The sequence below is a fragment of the Rhincodon typus genome, chromosome 27 (genome assembly GCF_021869965.1).
Source record: "Rhincodon typus isolate 14 chromosome 27, sRhiTyp1.1, whole genome shotgun sequence".
NCBI classification, from domain to species: Eukaryota; Metazoa; Chordata; class Chondrichthyes; order Orectolobiformes; family Rhincodontidae; genus Rhincodon; species Rhincodon typus.
This window is the reverse complement of record NC_063358.1, coordinates 10205890-10229362: the sequence shown is the minus strand read 5'-3', so window position 1 is coordinate 10229362 and position 23473 is coordinate 10205890. Positions and strand designations below refer to the sequence as shown.

Below are 23473 nucleotides of genomic sequence, written 5' to 3'. Positions count from 1 at the left end.
TGTTCTTCCAGCTTCCTGTTGTCTACCTAACTAGTCTAATCCCGTTTTCCAGCACTTGGCCCATAGCCTTGTATGCCTTGGCATCACAAGTGCACATCTAAATACTTCTTCAATGTTAAGAAGGTTTCTGTGGCATCACGCCTTTTACAGGCAGTGAACCTGCAGAATCCCAGCATTCTCTGGTGAAAATGTTTTTTTCTCACATCTACTCCAAACCTCGTTAAATCTATGCCCCCTGGTTATTGATCCCTCCATTAAGGGGAAAGGCTTCTTCCTTTCTACCCTATCTATGGCCCTCAGAATGTTATACATGTCCCTGCTCAATTTCCTCTGCTCTAACAAGAACAACCCCAGTCTGTCCAATCTCTCTTCAGAACTGAAACTCTCCAGCCCAGGCAACATCCTGGTAAATCTCCTCTGCATCTAAAACCTCAGTGGCAAAACAGTTCCTTTCATTACAGCCTTGATTTAATTGTTGTCATCTTCTCTTAATTTTTCAAAAAATTACTTCTCTGTCAACTGTTCCTTTGGTTCTTTACTTCTGAAGTAGAGCCAAGCAGCCGTCAAATTATCTACTGGCTTAGGTCATTCAAGTCAGAAGCTGGAGGGTCCAAACTCCCCCTTTCGGGAGCTCCATTCAAAACCCAATGCTCATGAACAGTATTAGTGAGGGTTTGCTGCAGTTTGCATGAGATCCCTAACCAAGTACAAGAGGCCAGAAACCAAATCAGGAAAGCTGCAACAAATAAGAGGCTGGGTTGTCTCCTTCACTCACGACATGTTAGTGCCATTGTTGAACTCAGCATGTCCTGTCTTTGAGGGAAATGCTGGGGAACTGTCTTTCTAACAACTGAATGGCTTTCTGGGGCTATTTCAGCAGATAGCTAAGAGTGAGCAGTATTGTATCTCTGGAGTCATATATGAGCCAGACTGGGTAAGGATGACAGATTTCCTTTCTTAAAAGACCATAACAAACCAGATGACCAAAACAACAATTTCATAGTTTCACTTAATTAATTGAATTCAAATTTGACCAGCTCCAGTGGGAGGGTTATTGAATACACGGGACCTAATCATTAGTCCACGCCTTTAACGTACTCGTACAGCAACTTAACCACTATGAAGATAGGGTGGATAAAAGGCATTAAAGTGTTTGATCAGCTATGAATGGTGAAACTAGCTGATCTGGCTGACTGGCCTACTCCTGTTCCTATGTTCCTACACTATAATTGCCAATGAGGTTGTGGTCTCTTTTAACCATAATGAAAAGTTCCAGATTTCCAGCTGAGCCATTAAGCAGCCAACATGAGGTTTCCCAACAGGAAAACAAGAAGGAAAAACTATGTCAGCAGCAGGTAATCTGGTTATGTCTCTCTTGTGTACCTCCTGGGGGCGAGATGTGGAACATCTCTCAAAGAATCATTGAAAGCTTCCTTCTGGGGAAAGGTGCACAAATTTCAACTTTTTTTTTAAACAACCTGAACATATTTTAATTTCCAACAAGTGTGTAAAACTATTATTTAGTCTATTCAATGTGGTTATCACTGACCAGGTCAGCATTTGTTGCCCATCCAAATTACCTTTGAACTGAGTGGCTTGCTGGGCCATTTGTGAGGGCAGTTATGAACCAACATCAATGTTGTTGGTTCATAACTGCCCTCAGAAATGGCCCAGCAAGCCACTCAGTTCAAAGGTAATTTGGATGGGCAACAAATGCTGACCTGGTCAATGATAACCACATTGATAACCACATTGCAGTGGGTCTTCAGTCACATGTAGACCAGACCAGGTAAAGATGGCAGATTTGCTTCCCTACAGAGAATTGGTGAACCAGATGGTTTTTAGAAAACAATTAGTGGTGGTTGTCATGGTCACTGTTGCTGAGTCTAGTTTTCAATTCTAACTTTATTGATTGAATTTAAGTTCCACTAGTTGCCATGGTAGGATGCGGACTGAGCCTGCGGGATCATTAGTCCAGTGATCTTACCACTAAGCCCTCATATCCCTTAACCATCAGGAATTAAGTCCAACCAAAGTCAGGAATGAATGATCTCAACCACCACTTGTAAATTGAAGTGGGGGCCAAGGGTGCCTGAAATATTTTCTTTTCATCCAACTATATTTATCACCACTTCCATGCCCCTAGGAAATGGTGGTAAGGGACTTGTAATGGCTTCCTATTCCTCAGCGCCACACCCAAAACTGCCAAAGACTTCGATGTTAGTCAAAATCTTAAGTGATCTCAGACAAGATCAAGGTCTTCAGTGAGATATTATTAACCTTGGGGCCTTTTTACTTGTTTTAACGATGGATCCTCTGGTGCTGCAGTGTGTTCTTTGGTACACAGGCCACCAAAGAGGCTTTTCAAGACCAAGTGAGTGCATTTAGCAGAAGGTGGATTGCAGCAAACCTATAACAGGTGGCAAACACAAGAGTTCTGTAGATTACTGAGATAGCAAGAACTGCTAATGCTGGAGTCAGAGATAACAAAGTGTGGAGCTGGAGGAACACAGCGGGCCAGGCAGCATCAGAGGAGCAGGAAAGCTGAGGTTTTGGGTCAGGGGTCATAGGTGGGTTGTAGGGGGATGGATCTGGGTGGGATACTGTCAGGGTCTATGTGGACATGTTGGGCTGATGGGCCTGTTTCCACACTGTAGGGATTCTGTGAAATGGGGCTAGAGGTTATGGTCTGAAATCATGTTGGGTCTGGAAGACTATGAAGTAACTAATTGGAAAATAAGCTACTATTTCGTAAGCTTGCATTGGGCTTCACTGGAAAACAGCAGCAGACTGAGGACAGAGAGATCAGTGTGGCAGTGAATTTATATGATAGGTGAACAGAATCTCAGGAACTTGCATGTGAACTGCAGGCTGCTTTTAATCTCTCTAATGTAGAGGAGGCTACATTATGAACAGAGAATCTAAATGACTAGAAATACATCAAGGCACATTCCAAACCTACATCTGCTAGCTTCTTGAAAGACAAGGGCAGCAGATGCATGGGAACATCACCACCTTCAACATCCAAACTTGGAAATATATCATTGTTCCTTCACTGTCTGTGGTTTAAGATCCTGGAACTCCCTCTGTAACTGCTGTAGATGTATCATCATGGGGTGAGGGCATTACTGGTTGGACCAGCATTCATTGCTAATCCCTAATTGTCCAGAGGGCAGTTAAGAGACAACCACATTGTCTGGAGTCACCAGGTCAGAGTGGTAGCTTCCTTCCCTAAAGGACATTAGTGAACCAGATGGGTTTTCCAACAATCAACAATGGATTCATGTCATCATTAGATTCTTAATTCCAGATTTTCAATTGAATTCAAATTCTACCGTCTGCTGTGTCAGGATATGAACCCAGGTATCTGTACATTAGCTGGGTCTCTGGATTAACAATTCAGCGATAATCTGCTTCAGCAGTTCAAGGGGCAGCTCACCACCTCTTCTCTAGGGCAGTTAGAGATGGCCAATAAATACTGGCTCAGCCAGCAATGGCCAGGCCCAGTGAATACTTTTTAAATAAAACTGGAAGAAGTGCATGTAAATTACAGTTTGATCTCAGAAAGTGTTTGGGGCCTTAGAATAGAGGGGAGAGAGGAGGTAAAGAGGCAGGCACCCTGCATAAGATCGAGTTGGTTAGCTTGGATGGCTGGTTTGTAATGTAGAGGGATGCGAACAGCATGGGTTCAGTTCCCACATTGGCTGAAATTACTGTGAAGGACTTGCCTTCTCAACCTTGCCCCTGTCCTGAGAGGTGGTGACCCCCAGGTTAAACCGGCACCAGTTGTCTCTTTCCAACGAGAGAACAGCCCCGTGATCTAGTAAAATTATGGTGACTTATCAGACCTGAGCCACTTATGTTTGTTTTTTTTAACCCTTTCCCCATTTCATCGTTACTAACATTAGCTCGTTCTTGTATGTTCTGATCGAGCTGAAGCATTCACTTTATTTCTCTCTTCACAGATGTTGCCCAACCTGCTGAGTTTTTAGAACATTTTCTACCGTTAGCCCCAATTTCCAGCATCTGTGCCTGTTGCTTTAGCAGAACAGTGGGTGTCCCTACACCACGCGGACTGCTGTGCTACAGAAATGCAGCTAACCACCACCTTCTCTAAGGGGAATTTGGGATGGATGATAAATGCTGGCGATTCCCATATCCCATTTAAAAGTAAAAATAAATTTTAGAAGAAAGGTCTTGATGTCATTAGATCTTTGTCGGCCATCATGCATTTACGGTCGGTTTTGTTATCTTGTGTTTCTTGGACTCATGAGCAAGCAGTGCACTGATAAGAGCGTTTCCTTTGGAAAGATATGCTATGTTTGGAAGGTTGCACTGCAGGAATGTGTAGCTATTTGTAGGTTGAGAGGGAGGACCATCTTGAACTATCAGATGCTTTGAGATGCCAAATATGAGTGGTGCCCAATGACAGTAAGGGTCAGTATCAAAGTTTGCAACTCCGTGACCTAATATCACAGTAGTCTTACAACCAAAGCATCCGAAATGTTCCTTTACATCTCTCCTTTAAAGAGTTGCAAACATAACATCACTTATCATCATTGTTGATAATCTATTTTAACCCTTCCCTAACAAAGTTAAACAGCAGAAGCTGCTTTTGTCTCAAGTGATTGACGGAAATGTCTTTATTGGGAGGAAAAAGCTCATTAGTAAAAGAAAGAAAAGAGCAAATCAGGAATTTTAATTATTCTGGCAAGGCCAAAACCAATATTATTCTTAATGCAGTCATTCATCATGGTCTCACTGACTTGAGACAAATCCTTCACGAGTCCTTTCTTACGGTGTTTGACAAGGGTCATAGAGATGTAGAGGACGGAAACAGACCCTTAGGTCCAACCCATCCATGCCAACCAGATATCCTAATAAATCTAGTCCCATTTGCCAGCATTTGGCCCATATCCCTTTAAACCCTTCCTGTTCATGTACCCATCCAGATGCCTTTTAAACATTGTAATTGTACCAGCCTCCTCCAGCACCTCTTTCCACACACACATCACCTTTTGCAGTGAAAATATTGCCTCTTTCCCCTCTCACCTTTAAACATATGCCTTCTAGTTCCTTTCCTTTATTCATTAACAGGATGTGGACATCACTGGCTAGGCAGCATTTATTGACCATCCCTAATTGCCCAGAGGGCAGTTCAGAGTCAACCACATTGCTGTGGGTCTGGAGTCACACGTTGGCCTGACCAGGTAAGGATGGCAGTTTCCTTCCCTAAAGGACATTAGTGAACCAGATAGGTTTTTCCAACCACCGACAATGGATTCATGTTCATCATTGGATCTTAATTCCAGATATTTTACTGAATTCAAATTCCACCATCTGCCGTGGCAGGATTCGAACCTGGGTCCTCAGTATGTAATCTGGGTCTCTGGATTAACAGTCCAGTGATAATACCACTAGGCCATTTTTGGATTCTTCCCCCTACCCTGCCCCAGGGAAAAGACCTTGTCTATTTAGTGACAACTATTTAGTACCAAACTGAAAGCAAGAAATCTTTTTCCCCAGCAACTTACATTTAGTGATTCTCGGGATGTGGAATCAGTGGTGGGGCCACAATTATTGCCAATTGAACGTATATATTAGGAGCAGTAGGCCATTCTGCCCATCAAGACTGCTCTATCATATAATCATAGTTGAATCTGGTTGTGTTCTGAATTCGACTTTCCTATCAACCCTCGATCCAAACAGAAATATTCAAAGGTCCCACGTCTTCCATCTTCTGAGACAGAGAGTTCTAAATGACCCATTGAAGAGAAAAACAAATTCTCCTCCTCTCAGTTCGAAAAGAACTGCCCCCAATTCTAAAACTGTTCCTCCTCATTCTGGACTCAACCACAAGAGGAAACTTCCTTCCCACATTCACTTTGCCAAGACCACTCAGGATCTTGTAAATTCAATCAAACCATCTCTCATTCTGCTAAACTCTGGCGAAAACAAGCCTAGCCTGTCCAAGCTTTCCTCATAAGACAAGCCATCGTTCTAGGGGTTAAATAGTAAACCTCCTCTCAACTACCACTAGTGCATTTAAATTATTCTTTAAATACAGAGACCACACCTGCACACAGTATTTGAGCTGTGATCTCACCAATGCCCTGTATTACTGAAGCATAAGGATTGCATTCCATTAGACTTTTTAATAACTTGCTTTTAGTCACCTATCAAAAGTTCAAGGTGATGTTGAGCCATCTCCTGATAGTGCTGCAGTTCCTACGATGACGTTAGTGTCAAAATGTTGTTATGCAGAAACATCCAAGATTCTGGCTAAGAGATGTTGGGAAGATGGTAATCTAACTCCAAGGTAGAATTGCCTGTGACTTGGTCAAGAGCCCAGTCTCAGTGGTGATCGATGCAGACACGATGGGCCGAATGGCCTTCTTCTGCACTGTAGCAATTCTGTCACTCTGTGATCACACTGCTACCTCTCCTTCATGGTGCTGTAAGGTGTGATGGAGCAAAGGATGTTATTGTTAAAGTGACCTTTGTGATTTGCTTCTGTGCATCCTGTAGGCCATACACTGTATTCACTGTATGCTGGCGATGGGAGAGTAGGTATGGACTTGGTGATAGGGCATCAACTGAGCAAACAATTCTCCATCACTGAGGCACTAGTCAGGGATCAGATGGAATGCTCTCTATTCATTGTGTTCATTGGTCAGTGCATTGTCATTGGTCGATGCATTGTCATTGGTCAGTGCATTGAGTATAGGAGTTGGGACGTCATGTTGCAGCCCTGCAGGACATTGGTTAGGCAACTTTTAGAATACTGCATGCCATTCTGGTCTCCCTGCTACAGGAAAGATGTTGTTAAACTTGTAAGAGTTCAGAAAAGATTTGCAAGAATGTTACTGGGACTGGAGGGTTTGAGCTATAGAGTGAGGCTGAATAAGCTAGGGCAAATTTTCTGCTCTGGAGCATTGGAGTTGTGGGGTGAACTTATAGAGGTTTTTAAAATCATGAGGGGCATGGATGGGTTGATTAGCCAAGGTCTTTTTCCCAGGGTAGGGGAGTCCAAAACTAGAGGGCATAGGTTTAAGGTGAGAGGGGAAAGATTTAAAGGGACCTGAGGGGCAACTTTACCACGTAGCGGATGGTGAGTGTGTGGAACGAGCTGCCAGAGGAAGTGTTGGAGGGTGGTACAATATGACATTTAAAAGGCATCTGGATGGGTACAAGAATTAGAAGGATTTAGCAGGAAATAGGCCAAATGCTGGCAAATGATCAGTTTAGAAAATCTGTTTGGTGCGGACGAGTTGGACCGAAGGGTCTGTTTCCGTACTGTATGACTCTACAACTCTATAACTACTTAAGTGCAAGGTGGGTTCATTGGCACTCTACAGATTTATGGATTTAGCACTAAGTTCAATAACTTTGATCATAACTTCTGACTGTTTCATTTATGTTTTTCTGGTGTGATCTTTCTCTCATGTCTTTTTTACTTCCTTCACTTTGTATTCATATGACTGCTATGTTGCCATTCACACCTCATCAGGACACACATTTTGTTCCCTCACTATACCCACAACCTAATAAATATCCTTCTTGAAAACATTCACTGTTTTGGCCACAGCCTGTTCTTTTATTCATTCATTGGATGTTGGTGTCACTGGCTAAGCCAGCATTTATTACCCATCTCTAATTGCCCAGAGGGCAGTTAAGAATCAACCACGTTGGCTGTTGGTCTGGAGTCACATGTAGATCACACCAGGCAAACCATGGCAGATTTCCTTCCCTAAAGGACCCTAAAGTGAACCAGAGATAGTAGGAACTGCAGATGCTGGAGAATCTGAGATAACAAGGTGTAGAGCTGGATGAACACTGCAGGCCAAGCAGCCGTGTTCATCCAGCTCTACACCTTGTTATCTCTAAAGTGAACCAGATGGGTTTTGCCTGACCATCAGCAATGGTTTCATGGTCACCATTAGACTCTTACTTTCAGATTATTATTGATTTCAAATTCCAGCATCTATGATGTCACGCACCACCACACACACACCTACCCATGCACAGCACCCACACACCCCAGCATGCACACACACACACACCCCCACTATTTTACATATAGCTGCATTAATGATAGTGCAACACAACTGTGTTAGTGAATTGTCCCAAAGTCTTACAGTCCTTGGACTGCACACAAGGTCTAAACACATTTGAAGCAAGTGTGAAAGACAAGGGAACACCCTCTCCATGTTCTCCAAAGATATCTGTAAATGTAATTTGTTGGAGGGCATCTTGATCTTCCAGGAATTCCTACATAATGTTATTAAATGAACCCATCCTTTTCCTTGCTACTCAGTTGCTCATAATGAAGCAGAAGGGAAAATTATAAAACCAAATGCCAATATTTGAATGTTGCAACATGTCTTTGTATGGAATGTCTGCAAATAATCTTAGGTCAAATCTATTGCTTACATTAAAGGGAGAATAGGATGAGGGGAAAAGGAGTGGTGTGGAGGAGAGAGAGCATGTGCCACTCAGCTCTGGACCTCATTAAAGCCTTGGTCCAAAAATGAAGTAAAAAGCTGAATTCTCAAAGTGAGGTGAGAGGCAGAGTTTGACCAACTGCAGCGTGCAGGAGTCCCAGAAAAAACTGAAGTCAGTGGGGATTGAGGGTAAACTCTCCTGTATTTGGGGAAGTTCACTAACGTGGTTCACTGATGTTCTTTTGGGAAGGAAATCAGTTGACCTTACCTAATCAGGCCTATGAGACTCTAGACCCAATGTGGTTGACTCTTAACAGCCTTCTGGGCAATTATGGATGGACAATAAATGCTGGCCAAGGCAGCAATGACCATGTCCCATGAGCGAATATGAAAAAGAGGCCCACTGAAAACTACATCTCAAAATATAAGCTGGCCATCAGGACTGGAAATGTGCTCACCCACAGAAAGTAAAGGGAGCCTGATTGTGAAAATGGTTCTGACTTCTAGTTGAACATAGCAGGTGGGGATCCTGACTGCTCCATCCACCGGCCACCTGACATCAAAAGCGGAAAACACCAAGACGTTTTGAATGAAAACGCGAGCATGAAGGACCAAATGTAAAACCATGAGCAGGAGACTGCATTACATCCAGCTCCTCAATCCTAATTAGCCCTGCCTTCTTCTAACCCACTTCGCCTAAAGACTCTGTGTATTCTCAACAGCCCCATTCCCCACACCCAACCTGCCGCCACCATTTGCAATGACTGGGAGGTGAAGTGGTGTCTCACTGAAAGATTGCAAGATGGGAAAGAGAGAAAAGAAACTCTGAAGATGAGGATTCAAGTGAAATGCTGGCTCAACCGTGTGCGGTTGCTAATATAATACCAAACTGGAAAGGAGATCTGTCCTAAACTCTGTGCAAGATTCCTTTTGCATTCCAGCATATGACACATTGACATTTGTTACATTTACTTATTTCTGTGCTTGTGCATTAGGAGTTCAGAACAAGTATTTTAAGTTCACATTTAAATATGTTCTGCTAAATGTTTAAACTTTGTTCTCTTACAATCTTCTGACATTCAATATATTTAAAAAGCAAAGATAAAAGCAATGTTTTCAAATTATATTTGTAACGTATGGCACCCCTCCCTTACTAAGTATCTAAAGTTGCGGGTTACGTTCACATATTTCTTGCTAACACCTTTCTCTTTGTCCAGGCAGGGCAGGACAGCTCAGACACGCAGTCTGCACTCAACTCCAACCTGCTGTCAAAGCGAAAAGAAATAGCGAAGCAGATCCTGTCAGATATGGCCACAGAGCGAATGCCGAGGAGTGAAACTGTAGACAAGAGGCAATCAGTGAAACTTGAACTAAGGAGGAACCCTGCAGGCAGTCCCACCCATCAGAGTGGTCCCAGGACTGAGGAGAAGACTCCTGTAGTATGTACCCTTTGTGGATGGTGAATTGTTGGGAGGGCTAGAAAGAGTTTCAAACTCCTAAGGTCTTCCATTTGTACTCAAAATGCAAATTCAAAGAGAGACCTGAGGCATTGTTAACGTAAATCATCCGATAGCAGACATTTTTTATAGAGATGCTGTTTCCATTTACAGAATTTCAGTTATTTCTTTAATCTTTCACCCCAGTAGGCTACTCTATAATGCAAGTTATGCTTCTGTTCATTTCTTATATAACAGATAAGGGGAGGTGATGGCCTAGTGGTATTATTGCTAGATTCAGGAAACTCGGGTAATGGGCTGGCGGCCAGGGTTCAAATCCTGCCATGGCAAATGATGGAATTTGAATTCAATAAATAACTGGAATTAAGGGTCTAATGAATGTGGAACAGTTGTCAGGGGAAAAAACTATCTGGTTCACTAATGTCCTTTAGGGAAGGAAGTCTGCCATCCTCACCTGGTCTGTCCCACATGTGACTCCAGACTTACAGCAATATAGTTGGTTCTTAACTGCCTCCTGGGCAATTAGGGCTGGTCAATAAATGCTGACCTAGCCAGCAATGCCCACGTACTGTGAACGAATTTAAAAATAACACTGATTTACATGGGCTAACACGGTGTAGAGCTGGATGAACACAGCAGGCCGAGGAGCAGGAAGGCTGACGTTTCGGGTCTGGACCCTTCTTCAGAAAATCTGAAAATTTCCTATGATGCTGCTTGGCCTGCTGTGTTCATCCAGCTCCACACCTTGTATCTCAGATTCTCCAGCATCTGCAGTTCCTACTATCTCTGATTTATTTGGACTGCTCTGCTGGCCCACAATTGCTCCTGGGACTGGGGAAAGCAGAAGATTGTGTAAAGGAAAAAGAAAGAAATTTGCAGTTGTACAGCTCCCCAGTGCACCACAAATCCCTGGGACAAATGAAGTACTTTAGTTTGAAGGTGATCACTGTTTTAATGTTGGAAATTCTGCAGACAAACTGGTACAATCAGTAACAAAATAGCAGACCCCAGTCATTAATTCTGATATTGGCTGAGGTCCACAGCACTGGGGAGAATTCCTCTCTCTCTTCTTAGAATCAAGCTCTCGAGTGGAAGCAGCAACATGATCAAGGGGTTTGAATGATCCCTGGTAACATTCTTTACAAACCTCAAATGTCTTGTTGCCTTGAGTAAAAGTTCCAGACTTGTTTAGATTATTTGTAATGTCCACAGATTTCCATTTTCATTACTCGGTCTACAGCCGTGCTTTTAGAGTTTACTGATTATGAGTTCTCTTGCTCTGTTGTTGCCAGTTTGTTAGACACTAATTGCTGCTGAAGGTCTGGCTGGTTTTCTCAGTGGGAGCTGACAGCAAAAGGAAGAATAGCATTCCGAAATGCCCCCCTAGGACTGTCCTGGAATCTCCAGGAATTAGACTTCCACTGCGGCTCAGTAAAAGGTTTACCTTCATCCATCACCCAAGAGGGCAGAGCAGGCCACAGTTTAGTGCCTCATCAGAAAGGCAGCACGCCAACAGTGCAGCACTCAGGACTGTAGTTGCCTACAATAGACTGAAGATGGATTAATATTTCCCAGAGATCCCCGGGGATCATCGATTCTGGTTAGTTATCTGTCTGGGGTAGCTTTAGCTACACACTTAACCACAGGCTGATGACGAGCCCTCTTGCAGTTGGCAGAAACCATGTCTTGTGATTATTAACCAGCAAACAAGCCCAGGGAACTAACTAAAAGTGATGCCAACCACCCCAGCAAACCGAGGCGTATAAATAACAAGCAGGACAGAACACCAACGCTTCACCGGAGGCACACTGACAGTGTTACCTAACAGGGTGACGAAACGTTTGCAACCAAACACACCAGCTCAGCGAGCATATCTACAACCTCATCCACAACCCGAGCTACAAATCTTCTCAAAAACTTTAAATTATGGATTCCAGGATCATGACAGTTGAAAGTTGGGTCATGACTGAAATTAATTCCTGTTCTATGAGCATTGCTGGCTAGGCCAGCATTTATTACCCATTGGGCAGTTAAGAAGGAGCCATGTTGGTGTGCAATCACATGAAGACCAGACCAGGTGAGGATGGCACATTTCCTTCTCTGAAGGACATAAATGAGCCCGTTTATCCTAATAATTGACCATGGTTTCATGGCCATCATTAGACTCTTAATTCCAGATTTCCTTAGAATTACAATTATTTGAATTCTACAGCGAGATTAGAACCCTGGTCTCCAGAACCTTACTGGGATCTCTAGATTAAGTCTAGGGACACTACCTCCTGGCCATCTCCTCCCCTGGCACCAACTAAGTAGAAGTGTTGAGATGTTAGTCTGTGCTGTTTGGCTTCTTGGAACAGCAAGCCATGTTGCAGAAAGGCCTCAAGCAACTTGCAGACCTGGGATTAGGGAAACATTGAGCCCATCATTTCCCACACAAAACGTCCTGCTTTTTGCCTCCATCATTTTGGTGAGTCAGCAAAGGATTGCCAACTCTGGCTAGACACAGCCCTGGAGGTTTCATCACATGACCTTCTACCCCACCTGCCCCACCCCTAATCTACTGCCATTTGTTGCCCAACATGCCCATCCTCACAGCACCTCCCTGCATCATCCAGTTGGTAACAGACCCGATTCCTCATTATCCAATTGAACAATTCTTTTTCTGGTAAATGATTCTCCCCCAGTGTCAAGTGTTCTTCTCTTGAGTTGGTCATAGCCAGTGCCTTTAAGAAAATAAAGACTTGCATATTTATAGCGTTTTTTTTTCCACATCCAATGACACTTTACACCCATGAAAGTTTTTTTGAAATGTAGTTCTGATCATAATGCAGGAATTGGCAACAGCTCATGCACAGCACGCTCCCACAAAATTATGACTAGATAATCGATTTCTAGTGATTTTGATTGAGGGATGAAGATTGGCTTGGACTTTGGGGAGAACTCCCTTGCTGTTCCTCAAAATTAGTGCCACTGGATCTTTTACATCCTTGTCGTTACATCTCATCCACATGTCTGCACCTCCATCAGTGCGGGGATGTCTCAGAAGTCTACATTGGGGTTTTAGCCTTGGATTTTGTGTCAAGAACCGAAGTGGATCTTGAACCTGGGAGCAAGTGCATTCACAACCGAGCTGCAGTATAAGACAAGTCTAATTCCTGGAGATTCAGGACAGTCCTAGGGGGGTAGTATTCTTCCTTTTACTGTCAGCTCCCACTGAGAAAACCAACCGTACCTTCATCAGCAATTAGTGTCTAACAAACTAGAAACGACAGGGCAAGTGGACTCACAACCAGAAAACTCAAAAAGACGCAACTTTAGAGCAAGTACAGAAAATGGAAATCCGTGGACATTACAAATAATCGAAACAAGTCTGGAACTTTTACTCAAGGCTGCAAGACATTTGAGACTTTTAAAGAATGTTACCAAGGATCATTCAAACCCCTTGATCATGCTGTTGCTTCCACTCTATTAATTTCTGTTTAACCACAGAATGCATTGTATTGGAATGATTGAAAGACTTGCCCAGCAACTGACGTGACCATATAATATATTATGTCCCTGCATTTAAAGCTGTCAAGATACAGCCTTCTGGGTATAATTGGGCCTGCGCACGCAGGCTATGTGTGGAATGTGTGTTATGCAATGTCAAAGGCAGCCTTGCAGACTTAAGTGATGTTCAACTGGCCACATCTGGCTAATGCTTTTCGATTCACAGCTTTCTTTAGACTATTGCTTTACCAAATTGAGCCTGTTTAAACACAAGGGCCCATTAACCACACAATTATTCCGTGAATCGAATGGAAAGTTAAACAAAATATGAAAAGGAGAAGGAGGCAACGTCTGATTCATCTCCCAGTTTCATCTTATAAGATGCATCAGGGGTTTTGCGAGGGACAGCGAATCTGAAATAAAATCTTGCCTTTTGTCTGTTCATCCGTCTCACCTGGTGCTCAGAAGAATCCCCACTCTCTTCGAAATTCTAGTGGAAACATTACCCTCCTGACAGATTAATGAGTTCAACTCCAAAATTGCTGGATCATTATTTACGAGAGTGTATTAGGGACAGAGGGGGAATCGTTAGCCACAAGGAGTCTGCCCACAGGATTAGTGGTTAAATGACTGCATGGGTTTTAGAGCAGCGTGTCCCAAGCTTTGCCCTACTGTAACCAGGCTTGAAAGTTGTCCAAAACCCCCCAAGTGAGAATTGTTGGGTGTGGGGGAAGATCTATGTCAGTGGGGATCTCTCAGTTCACAGATCTAACAGTCAGTAGGAGCATCATGGTGACTCCACTTGGGGTCCTGATGCCCACTTTGGGGTCCTGATGCCCACTTTGGGAAGCTCTCTGCTGTCCTACATTTCGAATGGACAGTGGGCCAGCAGAGAGGGGCCGACTGACCCAGAGGGCTTGCATCCAAAATTCCTGGTGATCTAGTTGGGGGTGGGGCATGGGGAGATGGGAGGGAGAAAAGGTGTGTCCAAGTCATCTGGCAAAGTAGTTTTCTTTTTGCTTGCCCTCTGGCCTGTCTGGGAGTTCCTTCTTTAGTTATGTCTTTGGTGGCGTAAATACAAAACCAATTCAATCCGGTTCCTTTTTCCTAGACTTATTTTCAGTTCATTTGCTACAGTACAACAACCAATGGAATAAATGCTTTTCATAGAAGGAACAGCAGATGCACAAACCTGTTGGGTGTAGGGGAATTTTCACTTCCTTTAGCTGATGAAAATGGGTTGGTAACAGAGTTTAAATGTTGGGTGGAGGGGAGCGGTTCCTGATCTGTCCTACACTAAATCCATCTCCACACCACCACCACCCCCTCCCCATTTGCAGCATTTCGCTGGGCTCCCAGGGATACCTGCCAGAATCAAACTGTCCAAATAGAGCCTGCTGTAATCATCCTGCCCAGAGAGTCAATCTGGCAGAGGAGCAGAGGCCAAAATCTCAAATCGTATTTTGTTTTGAGCACAACAGGGATTCTGCCAAATGCCCGCAGACTGCTATCAGGGCTCTACCTGAGGCCCTCTCCCACCCTCAACCCCAGCTCATAAGAATAAGATCCATTCCTCCTCCATACACATCCATGCCAGCCTCCCTGCAGCTGGAACAAGTCTGCGGGCTGCCCAGTATTGTACCAATCCGCAACTGGAATCCAGCTCTGCAGACTGCATTGTAGTGACACCCAGTTTGTTCTCGGGGTCAGGCACATTCTTGCTGAGGCTAACATCTCCTCAAGGTGTATGAGGTCGGAGAAGGATTTTTCTGCCCGTTCAGTGCAACATTTCTGGAATACAAATCCTACTGACCTCACAACCTCCAAATCAGAGAAAACAGGACCATTTTCCTTTCTTTATTCTTTCATATGATGCAGGCATCACTTTCAAGGACAGCATTTGTTGCCCATCCATAATTGCCTTTGAACTGAGCGGCTTACTAGAGCCATTTCTGAGGCTGGTGCAGATCTGGAGACAGATGGAGGCCAGACTCTGTAAGGGAGGCAGATTTCCTTCTGAATTATTAATCCACAGCTCCACAAAACAAGATTGTAAAGCCTCATTAAAATGCATGTATAACTAAACAGATATCTAGACTCTTTGGCACCAGAGTCCCAAGCTCATGAATGAAATTCTAAAATGACTAACCTTTCTTAACAAATTATGATTTCAACTTAAAGTCATACATTGTTCTAAGCGCTTGTCCTTTTTGAGGTATAGTATTCTTGTGTTGAACCTCATGGTTGCAGGTTTAAAACTTCAGCAGTGTGCCTGCGTCTTTCCTCAGCAGTACCCAAAAACAAATTTCTTTGATTTTCAACTTTGGCGCAATCTTAACTCTAAAACACCATCGCATTCAATTATTTTTTGGCAGCAGACTATGCTTCAGCATCCTATTCAGTTTGATAATAGATTTCAATATTTGAATTTGACAAAATAAAATTAGTCCTGTAATTAAACAAAATCAGTTAATGTCTCATTATGTGCCAATGATTTCAGTATTCAGAGTTCCCATTAACCAAATAATTTTAAATTGTTACCTTCCACTTTTGCCACCCAGAGATTAATAAGAACCTTCAACTTCAAGTAAAAGCAAAACAAAAACTGTGGATGCTGGAAATCTGAACTAAAAACAGAAAGTGACGGAGAAACTCAGCAGGTCTGGCAGCATATGTGGAGAGAAACACAGAGTTAATATTTCTAATGTCTGATATGACTCTTCTACAGAACTTATATTTAAGGCTGACATGGATAAATTTTTGATCTGCGGGGAATCGAGGGGTTGGAGAAGGGATTGGAAAGTGGATGTGAGGAATGTCAGATTGGTCACAATCCTGTTGAATCGTGGAACAGGGTCGAGGGGCTGAATGGCCTACTCCTGTTCCTATTACTTATGGTTTTATGGTCTTAAAGCTTCAATTTCCAGTACTTTCTGTAAATCAGTGCCAGACAAAGTGGGGTTCAGAACCCAAAATGGGGTCACGAGGAGAAATGTTTATATTGTGAGCTCCAACATAGCCATGGCTAACCCCAGTATCTCCCTTTTCTAATAAATCCTCTTCTCCTCCCCCATTACTCCCTGAGAGGCTATGATGGTTTTCAAGCCTTCAAATGGGGTCACAGTGGGCAAAAAATTGGGAAGTACTGTTGTGAATAGTTCAGAATTCCACTTTGTACATAGTCTAATCACCATTTTCACCCATATATGTTCAATTTGTTTTTAAACCAAGAGCTTATTAATTAAGTGAGAGAAGTGCACCAGAAGCCCTGATATGTAATATGTATGCTATACACATATATATATATATATATATGTTATTTACACTGAAGGAGCTATTGAAATATTTTCAGCTCTAATTCCATCTGCTGCTGACAATTGGACAAATAATATATGGACACATGTAAACGTACACATTTTTCCAGAATTTGGGACAAAAGTAAGGTTGCAAACAGTATCAGAAAGCGAAGACAAAGTGAAAAGGTGACAGTGGGCTTGGGTTTCAAAAGAATGTCAATTGAAGGACTCAGAGTCTCTAATAGTTCCTTCCCACGAGGCTGTAAAACCAGGCAGCTAAGCCTCCAAGAATAGACCCAGTTAACGACAGAAAGAATGTTTGAAAATGCAAGATTAAAACAAAATCTTACACCTTGCAAACAAAGGACTAACATTGTCTTCCTTTGATTTCCAGGGCATTCTCTCACAAATAAGGATGACGTCCAGACGGTGAAGCCTCTGGTACTGACCTTTGCGGTCGCACTACAGTTTTTAGTGTTAATTAAGCACTGTATAAGCTTCTGCAATATAGGGATCATTTTCATCCTGTACACTCTCTGAACTAAAGCAATCATATTACACCTATATTTTTCTAGAAATGATTACATTTGGAGGTAGTTCTACTGGCTGTTCGCAGTAGAGGATGGTGGGGCGAAGGCAACAGTTGCCGACCTCTCTCGGGGTAAGGAGACATCGGTCCTTCCTCTGTCACAGTGTGGACTGAACTGAAGATAGAGCCTGTGAGAAATTCACTGAGCCTGGGCGCACTCGGATGCCCTTGTAGCCATACTGCTACTTTGGGCGAGAAGTAAAACACGCAGGAAACCCAGATTAATGCAATAGAATCCAAAGTTCTAGGGTCAATTCAATCATCCAGTAGCGGATGCCCTGAAGTGAAAGTTGTACAATTACGCATATCTGCTTTGAAAAACAAAATGAATCAGTATGGGCCTCCTTGAGTAGTAACACCCCACCACCAGTGTTGCAGTATTATTCAGTGTGCTGAATAAGCAACCAGTATGTATATAGCTGTTCTTTGTACTTAAGTGAAAGTTTTCTTCCAGACAAATGGTTTTGAAAATATTTCTTATTTATAAAAAGCAACAGGAGAGACAAGGTAAACCAAAACATGCCAAAGTACCACAATCACTATCTCGCTGTATACAAATTGAAGGAAGTTAGAATGGCCTCCAAAGTTTAAAGATCAAAGGAATCTTAAAGGGATCAGAATGCTCAGTCTACTGTTCATCAAATCCTTAATATTTATCGCTATTAGCATGTCAAAGGGCATTCTAACTTCTGTTTCTTTTATGTTGTTTATTCAGTGAGCAGAAAGAAGCAAAAAAGTGCTAATTGCGATTTAAAGTTTAGTCTTCCTTGTCTGTGAGGTAATTTGAAATGATTGACCTTTGACTTTCTCCCCTCAGACATTCCATAGCAAGACCAGCTAGATGAATCGCAGTCGTCTTTTCCAGCTTTTTACATTCCTATACCCCTTTAACAAATGCTTCCAACATCCCTTCACTGTCCCTCCCCAGGAGAAGGGTACAGGGGGAGCACATCATGGCCCTTGGCCACAGTCAACTACAAATGCTAAAGAGCATATCATGAGAGCACAACTCCCTGACGTTGTGGAAGCAGCTATTATCAACAGGAGCCACATTACGCAGACAGCCTGTCTACTTCAGTGCTCAGCATCCACTAGAGTTAAAAACCAAGTACCTTACAGCTCGGATAAACCCTTTGTAAAATTTGAATCTCTTTTCTCCTCCTGCTATAATTGACCAGCCCCAAATTGAAACAGCCACTCTTATGTCGTCCACCAGCTTTTTCTTCTCCTGCGACAAAGGAAAGTCAGGATCTGGACTCTCACAATCTCCACATTGATGTGGCACTGGTGAACAGTCTGAAATCAATTGGTCATGTTTGTGAGACAGAATGACAACACAACCTCTAGCCTCCCTCTGAGGTGACGAATTTGAACATGTTGGGGACTGTAGCCCATAATCTCTCCAAAGTGCCACCAAGTCTGATTTGCACAAAAAGCACCCCCTCCCATTGCTGCAGTGCTGCTGTGTTCATCATTTCAAAATCAGCCTTAAGTGATCGTTGAGGATGCTGTTCCTGCACGTACCTGATGCATCTTACAACGTGCATCTTCCTAATCCCACTCTTCCTTAAGGACAAGGTATCTCTATTGCAGATGGAAGCCACACTCTTTCAATCTGCCAATGCACCTTTGAAGGGTTTATTACACACCCTTAGCAAAATTAATATTAAACTTTTGGTTCAGGTCAAATTACTACTGGAAGCAGACAGACACATCATGGTGACAGAGTGTGGTAGATTCAAATCCTTGTGGTACTTTAAGCATTTGCCTCTTCATAGTCATAACTGTCTCAGGAATAACTAATGTACCACAACATAATCTCCCCACATTACATACCAACAGGGAACTGAAGGCATCTTTGTGATCTATGTAAAGTTCACAACCAAGGTAACAAGTGGTTTATACCTCAGTCAATTACTTTTAGCAATTGGTGAAACACAGTCATATCTGTCCAGAAAGATTTGAGGATATTAAGTGGTTTCATTTTTTTATAAACCTCCCAGTTTAAACTTAGCTCAGGTTGTAAAACTGTGACAGTGTGTGTGTCCAGTTAGCCATTTGGCCCTCGAACCATAATAAATAATTCCCAAAATGATAATTGGTACCATCATCAATTAAACAATTAATCCATTCATTCCGGTCGAAGCCTGAGAAACCTGGTGGAAGTACCACAATTTTAACAAAAAATGTGCAATATTTGGTATACAAAGTGCACCTCAATAGAGTGCACCCATTAGCCTGACCTTTAATAAGGTGTTGACTGGAGTATTAACATGTTTTAGCAGAGACAGCAGTTGGAACTTTCATTATGGGTCCCATGTGAGTGCCTGAGGAATTTGAATAGTGAAGAAATGGAACAAAAATAAAATCAGCTAGATTACACAGTGTCTTTCGAATGCATGACCATCTCCAGTGAAAACAGCAGCTGGTACAATGTTTTCTGAGTGAATGGCCTTACTGTCCCTTAAAGTCACAAATGACCAACCGCTGACTGGGGAGGTCAGAGGGATTTTTAACAGTGTCTGCAGAACAATACCACTCCCAGAATTAGTAGGGACTGGACGGAGTAAATGGCCTCCTTCCACACTATAATAAGGAAATAAAAGTCACAAGGAAATCCTAAAAGATTTCTGAACGTCCCAAGATTTTACCTCTTTGACAATTGAAAATTTAAGATTTGATTTTGCGGCATTCCATGGGCAAGAACCATCCTTTTTTCTTCAAATAAATTATCACTAATAGGTCTGAAAATCTAGAAGAATCACAATCTCACTTTGAACTGGATGTCTTCTTAAAATGTGTGCAGTAACAACTCCAACATACCACCTCAGTGAGGCAATTCTGGGGCGGTTTCAGCTTCTGAAGCAGCTTACCATCGAGAGACCACTACTGTTGCCTCTGGCCTTTTCCCAAAAACAGGATCGGGCTGGACTGTGATGCAGTCTACAGTCAAATAACCAACAGAGGCGCAAGTGAGACCTAACCAGTTGGGTGAGCTCATGAATGATGATGGTCAACATTAAGCACAAATTTCAGCTTGACTTCTCAATTTTGGGAAATGGGAGGTAGTGGTGGGGCACAATAAGAGCAAACCAAAAACTAAATTTATGCTCTAATACTGATTACACTTTGTTATCTGTGTAACAAAGTTTGTGATTGTACTTCATCATCCCTATGCCCATTAGCATGAGTCACAGTAAGTGCAGGATCCACCAACTGTGTGCCCCATATGATCAAACTTATTTTTTTATTCATTCATGGGACTGGGGCGGGGGGCTCGCAGGCCGGGCCAGCATTTATTGCCCGTCCCTAGTTGCCCTTGAGAAGGTGGTGGTGAGCTGCCACCTTGAATCTCTTGACACTCACCACTTTAGCTTGGGCATGATCCAAGAACGGCCTAGCCCGAGGGTAATGGTTTCAGATGGTTCCTGGTTCAAATGCTGGCTCTGCTAACATAGCATCTACCGTGAAATGGCAGGTTCTGGTTGGCAGCTTGTTCTAAGCAGGTGATACCAGGCCCAATTGTGCTGAAATCTTAAAGCACACAAGGAGGCCACTCAACTGTCATACTTGTGCCTGCTCATTTGGAAGAGGTATCCCATTTTCTCCCATTCCCGCATTCTCTTTCCTAAAGCCCTGCAAGTTCTCATAATTCATGCCACTTAGGTGACCTCAATAATGAGGAATTGTCACATGTTTAGTATTGATTGAAGAAAGAAAGAAAAATTAACTAGAAATTCTTCCTAGCGAGACAAAGGTAAGGTAATAGCAACTAATGTGCCACATCCAGGTTATGCCTCCAAACCATCTCTTGTTGTAAATTGCCCACAATATGGATCTACTCAACACAGCAATAGAGACGACGTTTATGCCAATTAAAATCTCCGTTTCTGTGAATCTTGTCCATTGTAGAACCAAAAACCGGAAGAATTAGATAGAGAGCCTTTTCATCTGTCTAACAGCTCCAGGTTGAAAGCTGAAGTATTTGTGAATGTTCACCCATTAGTGAACAGGAAATTGTGTCCAGTCACAGAAAGGGAAAGCAAATGCAGGCTGAAATGCCAAAATTAAATCTTACATTTCATCGTATTTTTAGGTTCTTAATTTTAGAGTAATATTCACGGTATTTGCATCAAACTAAAAGACAAAATCAGTAGAATAGCAGTGGCCATCTTGTTTCAATACTTTGTCAAATTCAGTCTGTCATACAAAACTTTATTCCTCCTTATTTAAAAAAAACAGATGACATCAGAAGCTGGCCTTGTATTAAAGGACACAGCTATAGAATTCATCTTGGATACTACTGAATGAGACTTTCGCATTTGTATTGGGCATGCTCAAAAAAAGACTTCAATGCATCATGAATATTATCCTTAGAGACAGTCCCTTTGCTCCAACTGAATTGTGAAGTGTCAGCATATTTGTGTTTATACAAAGAGCTACACTTGAAGTTAAGCCATACTTTGAAGAGGTTTTGGCATGTGTCAGGAGTGCTAAGTAAAAATGGATACCAGTCAGATAGAAAGTGGAAGATAAAGACATGACTGAAACAGGAGAAGTTTTCCTTTTCACCAAAACCGTTAGCTCACAGGTAATCTCTCCAATTCAGTCCACATTTTTGAAATCGAATTCCCCCATTCTGGACTTCCCCTCAGCATCTTCACCATGTTGATGTCAAGCAGGATTTAACGCTGTGGCTTTTGCTGTTAGCTCTGTTCCTATTCATGACTTCAGGTGTGTAAGTCATCACATTCTCCCTCAGCATTCCCTATAACCAACACGCTTTGGAAACCAAAGCTTGGTGTCGTTTTAAGCCTGCTACCTGGTTCGGCCTACCTTCACCTTCCTGTACTTTTCCATCTTGCTGGTGTCCTGAATTTTGCTCAGCCTTCTCAAATGAGACAACAATGTCTAGATTCAGCACTCTTGGTGGGTAGTTCAGCTCAAAAGGGTGTCCCAAGTGGAAGATCTTAGAGTCTTAACCTCTTCTAATGTGGCTCCCCCATCATGGACCAGATTTATCCTGTAGTGGTGCCGCAGTTGGTGCAATATTTGACTGGAATGAATCTCTGGAGCTGCGAATAAGGATGTTTGGGAATGTGGCGCATGACTTAGCCATAATTTGTACAAGTGTGCTATTCACTCTGCACGCATCCCAGTGATTGGCCAAGCCATGAAACGTAGAACTCGCTCACTTCTGTAGAACAAAACTTGCACAATTGTTCTTTCCTATGAACAGCGTCTAAAAATGTCATATAAAATGTATCATGATATATTGAAAAGCTATTTTAAGATGAGATTATGATAATGTTGAATAGCATTACAGCCTTAATTCACACTGGCCTTGAAATTATATCCATGTGTTCCTCTGGCATTTCTCTTTCTGCTGTTTTAGGTAGGGCAATATTCCATTTACTTTAAGGAGATTAACCCCTCCACTATAATGATAGAAAGGGAAATGTCTCTCAGTGTAATTTCGGAGCCATCATAAACTGGTACAGCAATGACATTCAGATTAAGCAGCTCTGGTGTCTGTTAATTGCATAGATGCACATAGCCAGAGACTGGCTTTATGTAAAAGATTTTCTTTCAAAGCAGCAATTTTAATAGTTTAAAATAAAAGACCGTAAATGTCATCATATGATGTGTAACAAAGTAGTTACAGTAACATTATTTATTTGGTAAAATGCATTCTATGTATTTTAAATGGCTTGCAATATCATACTGTACTGGTCTATTCCACATGTGTCTGCAAGAACTTCAGAGCAAGCAGCTTACACTTGGTTTCCAGTGCATGTTTACCAGGTTTGCTCCTTCGGTGGAATCTCTGCATGTTTTCCTCCTGACTTTAAACTGTCCACTGCACAATTAAAAAAAATATAATCATAAAATATTTGGTAATCATTTACTTGTCTTTTTAGAATATGAATGAGGGTAATACAGTTGGCACTTGCACCTTATTTAAGGAAAGGTATCATTTCATTGGAGGCAGTTCAGAGAAGGTTCATAAGGATGATTCCTGGTGAAGATGGATTGTCATATGAGCAAAGGCTAAACAGGTTGGGACTCTACTCACTGGAGTTTAGAAGAATGAGAGGTGATCTCATTGAAACATATAAGGACTTGACAGGGTCAATGCTGAGAGAGGATGTTTCCCCTCATGGAAGAATCTAGGACCAGACGGCATAAGAATAAAAG

At 42.4% G+C, this 23473-nt stretch overlaps 1 protein-coding gene across 1 annotated transcript in view; it reads left to right on the top strand.

Annotated features, from left to right (window-relative positions):
- Window positions 1-23166, top strand: part of luzp1 (leucine zipper protein 1) — a 131779-nt gene extending 108613 nt beyond the window's left edge. The window contains exons 3-4 of the mRNA XM_048612973.1: window positions 9662-9883; window positions 17081-23166. Coding sequence (XP_048468930.1) covers window positions 9662-9883; window positions 17081-17119 — 261 coding nt within the window. The 3' untranslated portion in view covers window positions 17120-23166. The remainder of the gene's footprint in view (window positions 1-9661; window positions 9884-17080) is intronic.
- Window positions 23167-23473: the final 307 nt, after the last annotated feature.